The 12,017-nt window shown below is 45.1% G+C and overlaps 1 protein-coding gene across 1 annotated transcript in view; it reads right to left on the bottom strand.

Annotated features, from left to right (window-relative positions):
* Positions 1-12,017, bottom strand: part of pcnt (pericentrin) — a 203,315-nt gene that overhangs the window by 80,289 nt on the left and 111,009 nt on the right. The window contains exon 24 of the mRNA XM_052012027.1: positions 11,273-11,403. Within this exon, the coding sequence (XP_051867987.1) occupies positions 11,273-11,403 (131 nt within the window). The remainder of the gene's footprint in view (positions 1-11,272; positions 11,404-12,017) is intronic.

Below are 12,017 nucleotides of genomic sequence, written 5' to 3'. Positions count from 1 at the left end.
TTAAGCCATAAGGAACTTAAAAATGATATTACAATTAGCTGAAATTCAAATGAAGAATATTATGCACCATATTTTTATTTACTTGGCCCTGAAACAGCTGCAAAACATTACTATGGAGCATATATTTCTCAGTGGAACAAAACCATGAAGGAAGCCAACTTAAAACATAATCTTACTATCAAATCAGAGACTTCAAGACAAAACTGAAAATGCTGCAAAGAATGAGGTCAGGAAGCACCTGTATCAATGGTTCAGGTTGAAGATCCTTTGTCACAACTGGGAAACGCTTTGAAATAAAAATGTGCCAAGTTGCAGAAAAGGGAAGGGGAAGAGGGAGAGACAAAGGGAATGTCTTGAATGGGGTGAAGACAAAGACAGACTAAATGAGACAGATGGTATTGATGCTGACAAAGAGAGGATAGTGAAAGCTTGTTAACTGCAACTGATCTGTCTGGAGGTGATGCAAGAGAAAGATGAATGAAAAAGCAGAAAGAAAAATTAACAGAACTGAGAGAAACATAATTGCTGGAAATCTGTGGACACTGGGGCAGCAATTAGTGTGGCGGCTTCATAATTCCACATCCTGTTCTTGGGTGCTGTATGCATGGAGTTTTCATGTTCTCCCTCTGACTATGTGGGTTTCCATGCAGGTGCTCCAGTTCCTCCCATATCCTAAAGACTGGTTGGTTACTGTAAATTTCCCCTTGATGGGTAAATGGCAGAAGAATCAAAGGGACATATGAGAGAGAGAAAATAAGTTGTGGGGTTACAGGAAAATAATGAGAGGAGGCATAGGACCCAATAACTACCTTCAGTGCCACAATAAGAAAGATATATAGGTCAAGTCAGTATCTATGGAGAGAGAAAAGACTAAGTTGACATTACAGGATGATGATCTTCCATAAGTGGTGGCCCAATCTGACACAAACTTGAAAAACTGGTTACTCAAAATACTCAACATTGAATTTGGTCTCAAGGGCTGTAATGCACCCAGAGGATGACATACTGTTCTTGTGGCTCATGTTGTGCTTTACTGGAACAATGTAAGAGTCCAAAAGGTATGAAGGGGAGGCAACTGGAAGCTCAGTTGCCTCTGTGGTATGAAAGTTGGTATTCTGCAAAGCAGCATGATCCCTTGATTATTTCCAGTATTTTCTGCTGATACCTCAGATTTTCCAACATCTATATATTTTTTTGCTTTTCATCTTCAGCTTTTTTGCTCTGAGAACCTGCAGTAACTTATTTTGAGGAACTCACACTGAGTACTTAATGGAAACTTTTAAAACAGAAGGCAACATTCAAGCCCAGCATCAAAAAATAACAAAATGCAATTCCAGTCCCAATCAAAGATCTTAAAAAAGCTTCCATCCAAGGTACCCATAAGGCAGTAAATCTATGCATGAAGAGGTTCAAAAACACAAACAACTGCAGGTGCTGAAAATCTGAAATAAATCAAGAAAATGCTAGAAATACTGAAAAAAAATCAGAATGCATCTCTGATCTGGAAGGTCAGATCACATGGGATCTAGGATGAGCTAGCCACATGGATACAAAATTGGCCCGGTGATACAAGTCAGAGGATGGCACTGGACGGTTGTTTTTCCAATGAGAGGCCTGTGACCAGTGGTGCGCCACAGGGATCAGTGCTGGGTCCTCTGTTGTCTTATATATTAATGATTTAGATGAGAATGTGGATAGAAATGAATAGGTAGTTTGTGGATGACCCAAAGTTGGTGGTATAATGGACTGTGAAGGTGGTTGTCTAAGATTATACAGGATTTAGATCAATTAGGAAAGTGGGTAGATGGAATTTAAATCAGAAAAGAGTGAAGTGATGTATTTTGGCAAGTTAAACCAGGGCAGGACATACACAGCTAATAGCAGGGCCCTCAGAGTGTTGTAGAACAAAAGACACTTAGGGAATAAGCGTATAGTTCCCTGAAAACAATGCCACAGTTAGACAAGGTGGTAAAGAAGGCATGGTGCTAGCCTTCATTGGATAGGGCATTGAGGACAAGAACTGAGACATCACGTTACAGCTGTACAAGATGTTGGTGAGACCATACTTGGAGTATTGTGTGCAGTTCTGGTCACCACTCATAGAAAGAATGCGATTAAGCTAGAGGGTGCAAAATATTTCACAAGGATGTTGCTGAGACTGGAGGGCTTGTATTATGAGGGGAGGCTGGACAGGCTGAGACTGTTCTCCCTGGAGCAAAGGAGGCTGAGGGGTGATCTTATACAGATTTATAAAATCACGAGGGGCATAGATGGGGTAGATAGTCTCAGTCTTTTTCCCAGGGTAGGCGAGTCTAAAACTAGAAGGGAATGGTTTCACGTAAGAGGGGAAAGATTTAATGGCGACGTGAGGAGCAAGTTATTCCACCCAAAGGGTGGTGGGTAAATGGAATGAGCTGCCAGAGGAAGTGGTCGAGACAGGTACAATTAGAGTGCTTAAAAGACACAGAAAAAGTTTAGAGGGACATGGACCAAATGCAGGCATATGGAACTAGCTCAGGTAGGCACCTTGGTCTGCATGCCAAGTTGTCCAAAGGGCTTGTTTCAACGTTATAGGGCATTGACAATCAAGTTTTAAATTACAAAAGTAGGATGGAAGGGAGAACAAAAGGCAATGTCTGCGGTAAGATGGAGACGAGGAGAGACTAAATGAATTACAGTGGCGGTACTGGTTGAAAAAAAGAATAAAAAGGGCTATGAATAACAAAAAAAAATACCAGATTGCATCTCATAGTCTCAGCCATTAATTGATAATCCATGGAATGAATTCAATTGGCTTGAGACTGACTTCTGTGATGATGGAACCTTAGGATGAAGCCAAGGTGGATCTTTTTTTCAATGGAGAAAAGATATCTGGTGGTGATCAAATACCACGTGGATTTGCAGATGAAATGGACCCAACCATATGATTTTTCCTATACTTCCCTGTATGACTTACACTGTGAAGCAGAATGACAACAAATCACAACCTGTGCCAAATTGGCTGGCTTCAGTCAGCTGAATAACTACATTTGACCCATTAACAAGGTTAAAAAAAAAGCATTTCCATAAAGAACTGCTTGAAAGTGTAAATATCTGGATAGCGGGTAAATATGGAATGCTCTTTGCAATGGAACAGCATAGCTCAAAGTCAGAATTAACTGGAAATCAGGTTTGTTGCACACAAATACAGAAGCAATGTTAAATTAGGAGCTACTCAAGAACACAGTAGGCAATAGTAGGCCACTCAGCCCCTCAAGCCTGTCCTGCCATTCAATATGATCATGGCTTATTTGCCTCATACCCTACCTCCTTCTCTGTGCCAGTTCCCCCAACCCTCAATCCCATGATCTTTCTAAACATATCTATTTCCTTCCTCTTTAAATGACCTAGCCTCCACAACCCTCCAGGATCAAGAATTCCGGAGATTCGTGTGGTTTCTATCCACCTCCGTTTTAAATGACCATCCTCTAATCTTGAAACTGTCCTCTCATTCAAGATTCTCCCACTAGTGAAAATATTTTGACATCTACCCCACAATGCCCCCTCAGGTTCTTGCACGTTTCAATGAGGTCATCCCTCATTCTTCAAAACCCCAAAGAACATACATTTCTTTAGCCACTCATGTCTGGACAACTCTCTCAACCCGGAAATTAATCTCATTTGGATTGCCCTCACTACCAGTAAATGCTTTAACAAATAAGGGGATCTAAATTGTACAGGGTACTGTGGCAACAATTGTAACAATACTTTCCTATTTCTAAATACCAACACTCTTACATTAAAGGCCAGTATGCCATTTACCTTCCTAACTAGTTGCTGCATCTATCTGCTAGCTTTTTACAATTTGTACACAGGAACACCTAGATCCCTCTGTACTTTGCTCATCTGCAACCTTTCCCCATTTACATAATAATCTGACTTCAGGTTCCTCTTACTGAACTGCATGACCTCACGCTTTCCAACATTAAACTCCACTTGCCAAGTTTTCACGCATTCACTCAATCTATATCATATTGCAGAACCAAAATATTGCTATCACAACATGCCCTCTCACCTATTTTCATATCATCGACAAACTTGGATATCTTACAGTCTGCCCCCTCCTCTGGATAATTAATATAAATCGTGAATAACTGAGGACTAAGTAGTAAATCTTGGGACACTCCAATAGTTGCATCCTTCCAGCCTAAAAAAGAGACCCATTTATTCTGACTCTTTCTTCTATGCAACAACCAATCTTCAATTCATTGCTACCACACTTGTCACAATACCATGAGCTCTTATCATGTAACAGCTTGTCAAATGCCTTCTGAAAATGCAAAGGCACTACATCTACAAGTTCCCCTCTTTCAATTCCACTGGTTATATCCTCGAAGAACTCCAGCAAACTTGCCAAATGGGATTTACTTTTCATAATGCAATTAAACCAGGTCAATGAGGTTTTAAGTTTTTCTAAATTTCTCACCATTATAGACTCCAGCATCTTGCCAACATCAGATGTTAAGCTAAAAGGCCTATAGTTTCTCACTTTTTGTTTTCCTTCCTTCTTGGACAATGGAGTTACACGTGCAGTTTTCCAATCACCTGAGACCCTCCTGAAATTCTGTGGAACCATTGAAGTTTTTTCAAAACTCACCATCTCTGCACCTGTTTTCTTTAAAACTCTTGCGTCCATGCTATCAGGACACAGTCTGCCTTTACTCCCACTGGTTTCTCTAACACCTTGTCCCTCGTGATACTAATTGTTACAAGTCCTTCCATGTTGTTTGTAACGAGCCTATCAGATATATCTTTGCATCAATCTTCACAGTGGAAGACACTGCAAATATTCCAAAATGTTGATTTAATTTATCGGCTATTTCTTTGTTTCCCTTTATTAATTCTGCAGTCTCGTTCTCTGGGGGGGAGGAAGGGCGGGCGAGGTCCCACACTTAACCTAACTACTGTAGCGACTCACCATCCGAGCAAGCGAACCGGCTCGGCGGTCGGGTCGCGCGTCGTCGGAGCGGCAAGGCCCAAGATGGCATTGACCCTTCGTCTTCCCCGAGCGACGGAGAACCCACGCGCGGGAAAGGTTTGATGACGTAGCATATACGTCATTTCCGTTTTCGGTGGGCGGGAACAGTCTCTCTTAAAAGGCGGGAAAATAAACCAGTTCTTGTTCTGAAACCCATCGACTAGTGTCTTGTTTTCACATCGCAGTAGCAGCCGCTACATTGGTGGCTCCAACGGTCCAAATGGATTTTGGACCCACACAATGGATGACAACGCAGCAGCCAACGCAGTGGCACTCAAGCTGCCCACCTTTCGGACGCGTCATCCCAGCGTCTGGTTCGACCAGGCCGAAGCACAATTCCACCTTCGGCAGATCACCTCCGACTCCACGAAGTACTGCCATGTGATCAGCTCTCTGGACCAGGAGACAGCCGCCCAGGTCGGAGACTTCATCCAGTCTCCTCCGGAGGAGGATAAGTACCCAGCTTTCAAAGACCTTCTGATTCAGACCTTCTGCCTCTCCCGTCACGAGCGCGCCACCCGCCTGCTTCATTTCGACGGCCTGAGGGACAGATCCCCATCCGCCCTAATGAATGAGATCCTGGCATTGGCTGAGGGACACAAGCCCTGCCTAATGTTCGAACAGGCCTTCCTCAAACAACTACCCGATGACATTCACCTGCTGTTGGCCGACGCCGATTTCAGCAACCCATGTGAGGTAGCTGCCCAGGCAGATGTCCTGTGGAAGGCCAAACGCGAGAGCGGTTCGTCCATCAGCCAAATCGCCAGGCCGCAAGCCCAACGCCTGCCTAAACCAGTCCCAGCAAACGAGCGACCACACCCCAGAAACACAGATGACGACACTGGCGACCAGCTGTGTTTCTACCATCAGAGGTGGGGCGCAGAGGCCCGTCGATGCCGCCCACCCTGCAAGTTTCAGTGAAACGCCAGGGCCAGCCGCCGCTGATGGCTACGACAGCTGGCCGCCGACACAGCCTCCTATTCATTCGGGACAAGCAGTCCAGGCATCATTTCCTTGTTGATACTGGAGCAGAGGTCAGTATTTTGCCCCCGACCGGTCGCGACACTCGTAACAGGCAACAAGTTTCTGTACTCAATGCCACAAACGGCACAACGATACGGACTTTCGGTACCCGTACAGTTCAATTACAATTTGGCGACAGCCGTTTTACCTGGAACTTTACCCTTGCCACCGTTGCCCTGCCACTCCTGGGAGCCTATTTCCTTCGGGTCCACAGCCTGTTAGTCAACCTGCGAGGGAAGCGGCTAGTGCACTCCAGAACTTTCCAAACCTACCCCCTGGAAGAAGTCAGACTACCAGCCCTGCACCTGGACTCCATTTCCCTGTCTCGCAACGAGTTCACCAAGCTCCTAGCTGAGTTCCCATCGTTTTTGGCACCTCAGTTTACAAATTCGATGCCCAAACATGACGACTACCTCCAGACAAGCACTGCCTGGCAAAGGAAGAGTTCCGCCGCATGGAGGGGCTGGGGATCGTTCGCAGGTCAGACAGCCCCTGGGCCTCCCCCCTGCACATGGTCCCCAAAGCCACCAGCGGGTGGAGGCCCTGCGGCGACTACCGCAGGCTGAATGACGCCACCACCCCAGACCGCCACCTCATCCCTCACATCCAGGACTTCGCAGCGAACCTACATGGGGTCCGCATCTTCTCCAAGGTGGACCTCGTTCGGGGATACCACCAAATCCCGGTCCACCGGATGACGTCCCCAAAACTGCGCTTATCACCCTATTCGGCCTCTTCGAGTTCTTTTGAATGCCGTTCGGTCTTAAGAACGCCGCACAGACTTTCCATCGGCTGATAGACGTGGTAGGCCGAGACCTGGACTTCGTATTCATTTACTTAGATGACATACTAATCGCCAGCCATGACCGCCAGGAACATCCTTCCCACCTCCGCCAACTGTATTCCCGTCTCCGTGATTTCGGCCTCACTATCAACCCGGCCAAGTGCCAATTCGGACTTAAATCTATCGATTTCCTCGGCCACAGAATCACCAGCGACGGAGCAACACCCCCACCCGCCAAGGTAGACGCTATCCGCCATTTTGCCTGTCCCAACACGGTCAAAGGCCTGCAGTAATTCCTGGGGATGGTCAACTTTTACCATCGGTTCATCCCTGCAGCAGCCCGTATCATGCGCCCTTTGTTCTCGCTGATGGCTGGTAAGGGCAAGGACATCGCCTGGAACGACGAGGCTGCGGCTGCCTTCATGAAGGCCAAGGACGCCCAGGCAGACACCACGATGCTTGTACACCCTAGGACAGACGTCCCAACTGCCCTCACGGTGGACGCATCCAACACCGCGGTTGGAGGAGTACTGGAATCAAAGGCCGTTGGCAACCCTTGGCATTTTTCAGCAAGCACCTTAGACCACCCGAACTGAAATACAGCGCTTTTGATCGGGAACTTCTAGTGCTGTACCTGGCGGTCCGGCATTTCTGGTACTTTTTAAGAAGGCAGGCCTTTCACCGCTTTCATTGACCATAAGCCTTTGTCCTTCGCCTTCTCCAAAGTCTCCGATCCCTGGTCAGCTCGTCAGCAGAGATATTTGTCCTACATTTCCGAATTCACCACGGATATCCAACATGTCTCCGGAAAGGACAATGTCGTTGCTGACTCACTTTCCTGACCGACCATCCACAGCCTGTCCCTGGATGTCGACTACACGGCCCTGGCTGACGCACAGTAAGCCGACGACAAGCTGCCCAGCTACAGAACCGCAGTCTCGGGCCTGCAGCTCCAAGATTTCTTAGTCGGTCCAGGTCAGCAGACCCTCCTTTGCAACATCGCAACAGGTCAGCCCCGCCCTATCATTTCTGCAGCCTGGCGGAAACGCGTTTTCGACTCGATACATGGGTTGGCGCACCCACCCATCAGATCAACTGTCCGACTGGTTGCCAGCAAGTTCGTCTGGCATGGCCTGCGCAAACAGGTCAGTGAGTGGGCCAGGACTTGTCTGCACTGCCAGACATCGAAAATCCAACGACACACCAAGGTCCCGCCACAGCAGTTCGAGCCTACCCGTAGAAGGTTCGACCACATCCATGTCGACCTTGTTGGTCCTCTGCCAGTTTCAAGAGGAGCCCGGTACCTCCTTACCATCGTAGACCGGTTCACGAGGTGGCCAGAGACAACCCCTCTATCTGACATCACGACTGATTCCTGCACCCCGGCGCTGCTCACAACTTGGATCTCACGTTTTGGTGTTCTGGCCCATATCACTTCAGACAGGGGCACCCAGTTTACCTCCAGCCTCTGGTTTGCATTAGCAAACATGCTGGGGACGCAGCTGCAAACCACCACGGCCTACCACCCTCAATCAAACGGGTTAGTGGAATGTTTCCACCGCCATCTAAAATCAGCCTTGATGGCCCGCCTGAAGGGTCCTAACTGGGTCGACGAACTGCCTTGGGTCCTGCTCGGCATACGCACTGCCCCCAAGGAAGATCTCCATGCTTCGTCAGCTGAACTCGTGTACGGGGCGCCCCTGGTCGTTCCAGGGGATTTCATACCTGCCCTTCGGGGCCAAGAGGAACAACCCACGGCAGTTCTGCAAAGACTGTGCGAGAGGCTCGGCAACTTGGCACCGATTCCCACTTCACGGCATGGTCAAGCCCCATCCTGTGAGCCCAAGGAAGTAGGAGACTGTAAGTTCGTTTTCGTTACACTACCCTCTTTTATATAATCATAGAAGCCATTGTTCTTTGTTTTCATATTACTTGCCAGTTTTCTCTCAATCAATTTTCTCCCTCATTAACTTTTTAAGTCTCTCACTCCAGGTTCTTGGAAAAATCCCTGTCCTCTGGTCATCCACTTGCCACTGCCTCTTTTTATGCTCTGGTCATTGATTTAATATTTTCCTTGACCTTCTTTGTTAGCCATGTATGGTTCATAGTATCATACAGTCAAAGTTATACAGCACAGCTCTTCAGTCCACCACGTCTATGCCAACCATTAAGTAGCTATTTATTTAAAACCCATTTAAGCATTTGCTCTGTGGCCAACCATGCCTTGTCAGGCCAAGTGCTCGTTCAGATGCCTTTGAATGTTACGAGTGTAGCTGCCTCCACCATCTTCTCAGGCAGTGTTCCAGAATGCAATCACATTCCAGGTGAAAAAATTCTTAAAGATCCCCTCCAAGTCTCTTACCCCTCTGGTCTTAGACACCTCTTTTACTTGGGATTCCTCATTCTAATTGGGATAAATTGATGTTTATGAACCAGCTATTTAATTAGCTCCCATTGCTCATTCACTGACCTATCCCACAACCTATTTACCCAGTCCACTCCAGCAATGCTACCATCATACCATTATAATTGCTCTCATTTAAATTAAGGACATTCATTATGGGCACCAGGGGTTCACCCTCAAACTGGATCTGGTATTCCATCACTTTGTGACCATTACCCCCCCAGAGGAACCTTAACCACAAAAACTCTTATAAACCCTACCTCATTACACATGATCAAATCTAAAATATCCTGTTACTGGGTAGGTTCTGTAACATTCTGCTCTAAGAAGCAATCCCTGACACACTCCACAAATTCGTGTTTCAATACCCTTGCCAGTTTGACCAGTACAATAAACATACAGATTAAAATCATCCACGATAATTGCAGTTCCCTTTATGTCTTTGATATTTCCCCATGTTTTGTCCTATCAAGAGGCAACACGTTGGGATCTCATAGACGACTCCCACCTCGTCTTCTTTCCCTGTTATTTGTTACTCACACTGAAACAGATGCCACATCACTATCAACAGAAACCATATCACTACTCATCATCACATTGATACCTCCCTTGATTGACAAAGCTACCCCACCTTCTTTCCCCTTTTGCCTATTCTTCTGGAATCTTGAATAACCTGGAATACTGAGTTCCCAGCCATGTCTCTGTAATAGATATGGGATCATACTCGTATGTTGCTATTTTTGCTATCAACTTATCTTCCTTGTTATAGATGCTACGTGCATTTGGATAAAGTATCTTAATGTAGATAAAAATAACATTTCCTTATATCTACTTGACTTGGGTATTCTTAAAATCAGCACTGGTCAATTGTATCAATTGTCATCAAAGCCAATACAGAGTTAAATTAAGCACAAGTTCTGGAATCACGTAGCTAGGCCCAGTAAGGGTGGTTGGTTCCTATCCCTAAGAACAGTGGTTGAAATAATAACGTAATCTCAAAGCTCTGTTGATTTTTTTCCTCACCCCCACAATCAACCAGCCTAAAACAATTACCAAATGTTCTGAAGTCAATTTCACAACTTGAAGAACTTGAATTCAGCACCTCATGGTTGCTGCACCTAGGTCATATTTTCCTCAAAAATAGGAGGCCATTCAGTCCATCAAGTTCATGCAAGCTCTCAGAGTATTCCTATCAATTCTATTCTGTTCTCCCTACAACCTATTCCCTCTTTCACACCCATATACATAAGTGAATCAGAGAAATATGTGGTAATTACATTCAACCCAATCACAACTTTTATTATTACGATCACATTATCATGAATGTTGGTGAAGTGGCTAACTTACTGGAGTACCAATCCAGTGACCTGCACCAACAATCTGGAAGCTCAAGTTCAAATGTTTCTACAGCAGCTGTGGAATTTAAATTTAGATAATTAAATAACGTGATTATTTTTTTAAGAAAAGCTCATCTCAGTCCTGGTAGGCATAAAACTAACATCCTTCGGAGAAGCGAATTTGCTGGCCTTACCAGGTCTGTCCAAGATGCAGTTTCAAACTGACAGCAATGTGGCTGATTGATAACCGTCCGCTGAAATGGTTTAGTTTGTCATTCAACTGGATTAAACCACTCTCTAACCACGTCTTTGTCATTAACAAACAACAAAATTCTATTGCATGAATGTCAGAACTATGAGAATTTCAGACCTTCACAATTTGGTATCTGAAAATATCTTACATTCTGGGAATAATAAATACATTATTGGTACTTAAATGACCACAGAACCACCTGAGCAGTAGAAGGATGAGAAAGTGGAAGTTTAGCATCAATATCAACTCACAGGAATTCTTTCAAAAAGCACATTTGTTTCCAGTACTGATGATGCATAAAGTGAAGAAACTGTACAGATTTTCAATCAACAAATGCTTTGTAATACTTGAATGGTCCACACGAAAGCAGCTGTCATATCAAGAACAGCTACCCTCTGCAAAGATTAGAAGTTTTAACAAAAACTTAGATGGAACTTGAATTTTTCCCAATTACCGTTCATTTGTCACTTGTTCAAGGTCTGAGCGCAGCATTGCAACCAGATTGCCTCCTTCTTCATTTTCACGATCTCGACGCTGCAGTAGAGTATCCAGCTCCGAGCTCTTGTCCTGTATTTCTTTCTGCAGCTGAGGAAGTAACAATAGAAAAACTAAAAGGTAAGAACTTAGTGACTCAGGTTTCATTTACTCTCACACTAAAATCAAAAACCACGTGAATGGAGTTGGATTGTGTTGTAGAACCACTGAACCCAGTATTCAGTTTTATTTCATCCTGTACAAAATCCTTAAATGAATCATGGCCAGAAATCCAAATTCAATTCTCAGTTCAGAGAGTGGTGAGTGCGTGGAATGGGCTGCTGGCAACGATGGTGGAAGCGGATACGATAGGGTCTTCTAAGAGACTTTTGGATAGGTACATGGAGCTGAGAAAAATAGAGGGCTATGGGTAAGCCTAGTAATTTCTAGGGTAGGGACATGTTCGGCACAGCTTTGTGGGCCGAAAGGCCTGAATTGCGCTGTAGGTTTTCTACGTTTCTATGTTTCACAGCTAATTTTCATATCTGGGAAAGTTAATATTTCTCTTACATTCTTCAGCTGATGTGCCTATCTGACATGCCATAGAAGACAGCTGATATGTGAAGAAACAAGAGTTCTGAATGTTTAAAATTAAGCTGTATCCACATTTTCACTAAAGTGCCAAGTACCAAGAATTCAACACCATACAGCAGCTATGCAATTAT

Source organism: Pristis pectinata, chromosome 1 (genome assembly GCF_009764475.1).
Source record: "Pristis pectinata isolate sPriPec2 chromosome 1, sPriPec2.1.pri, whole genome shotgun sequence".
In the NCBI taxonomy this organism is placed as follows: Eukaryota; Metazoa; Chordata; class Chondrichthyes; order Rhinopristiformes; family Pristidae; genus Pristis; species Pristis pectinata.
The sequence above is the reverse complement of the archived record's forward strand: the minus strand, read 5'-3'. Positions and strand labels throughout refer to the sequence as shown.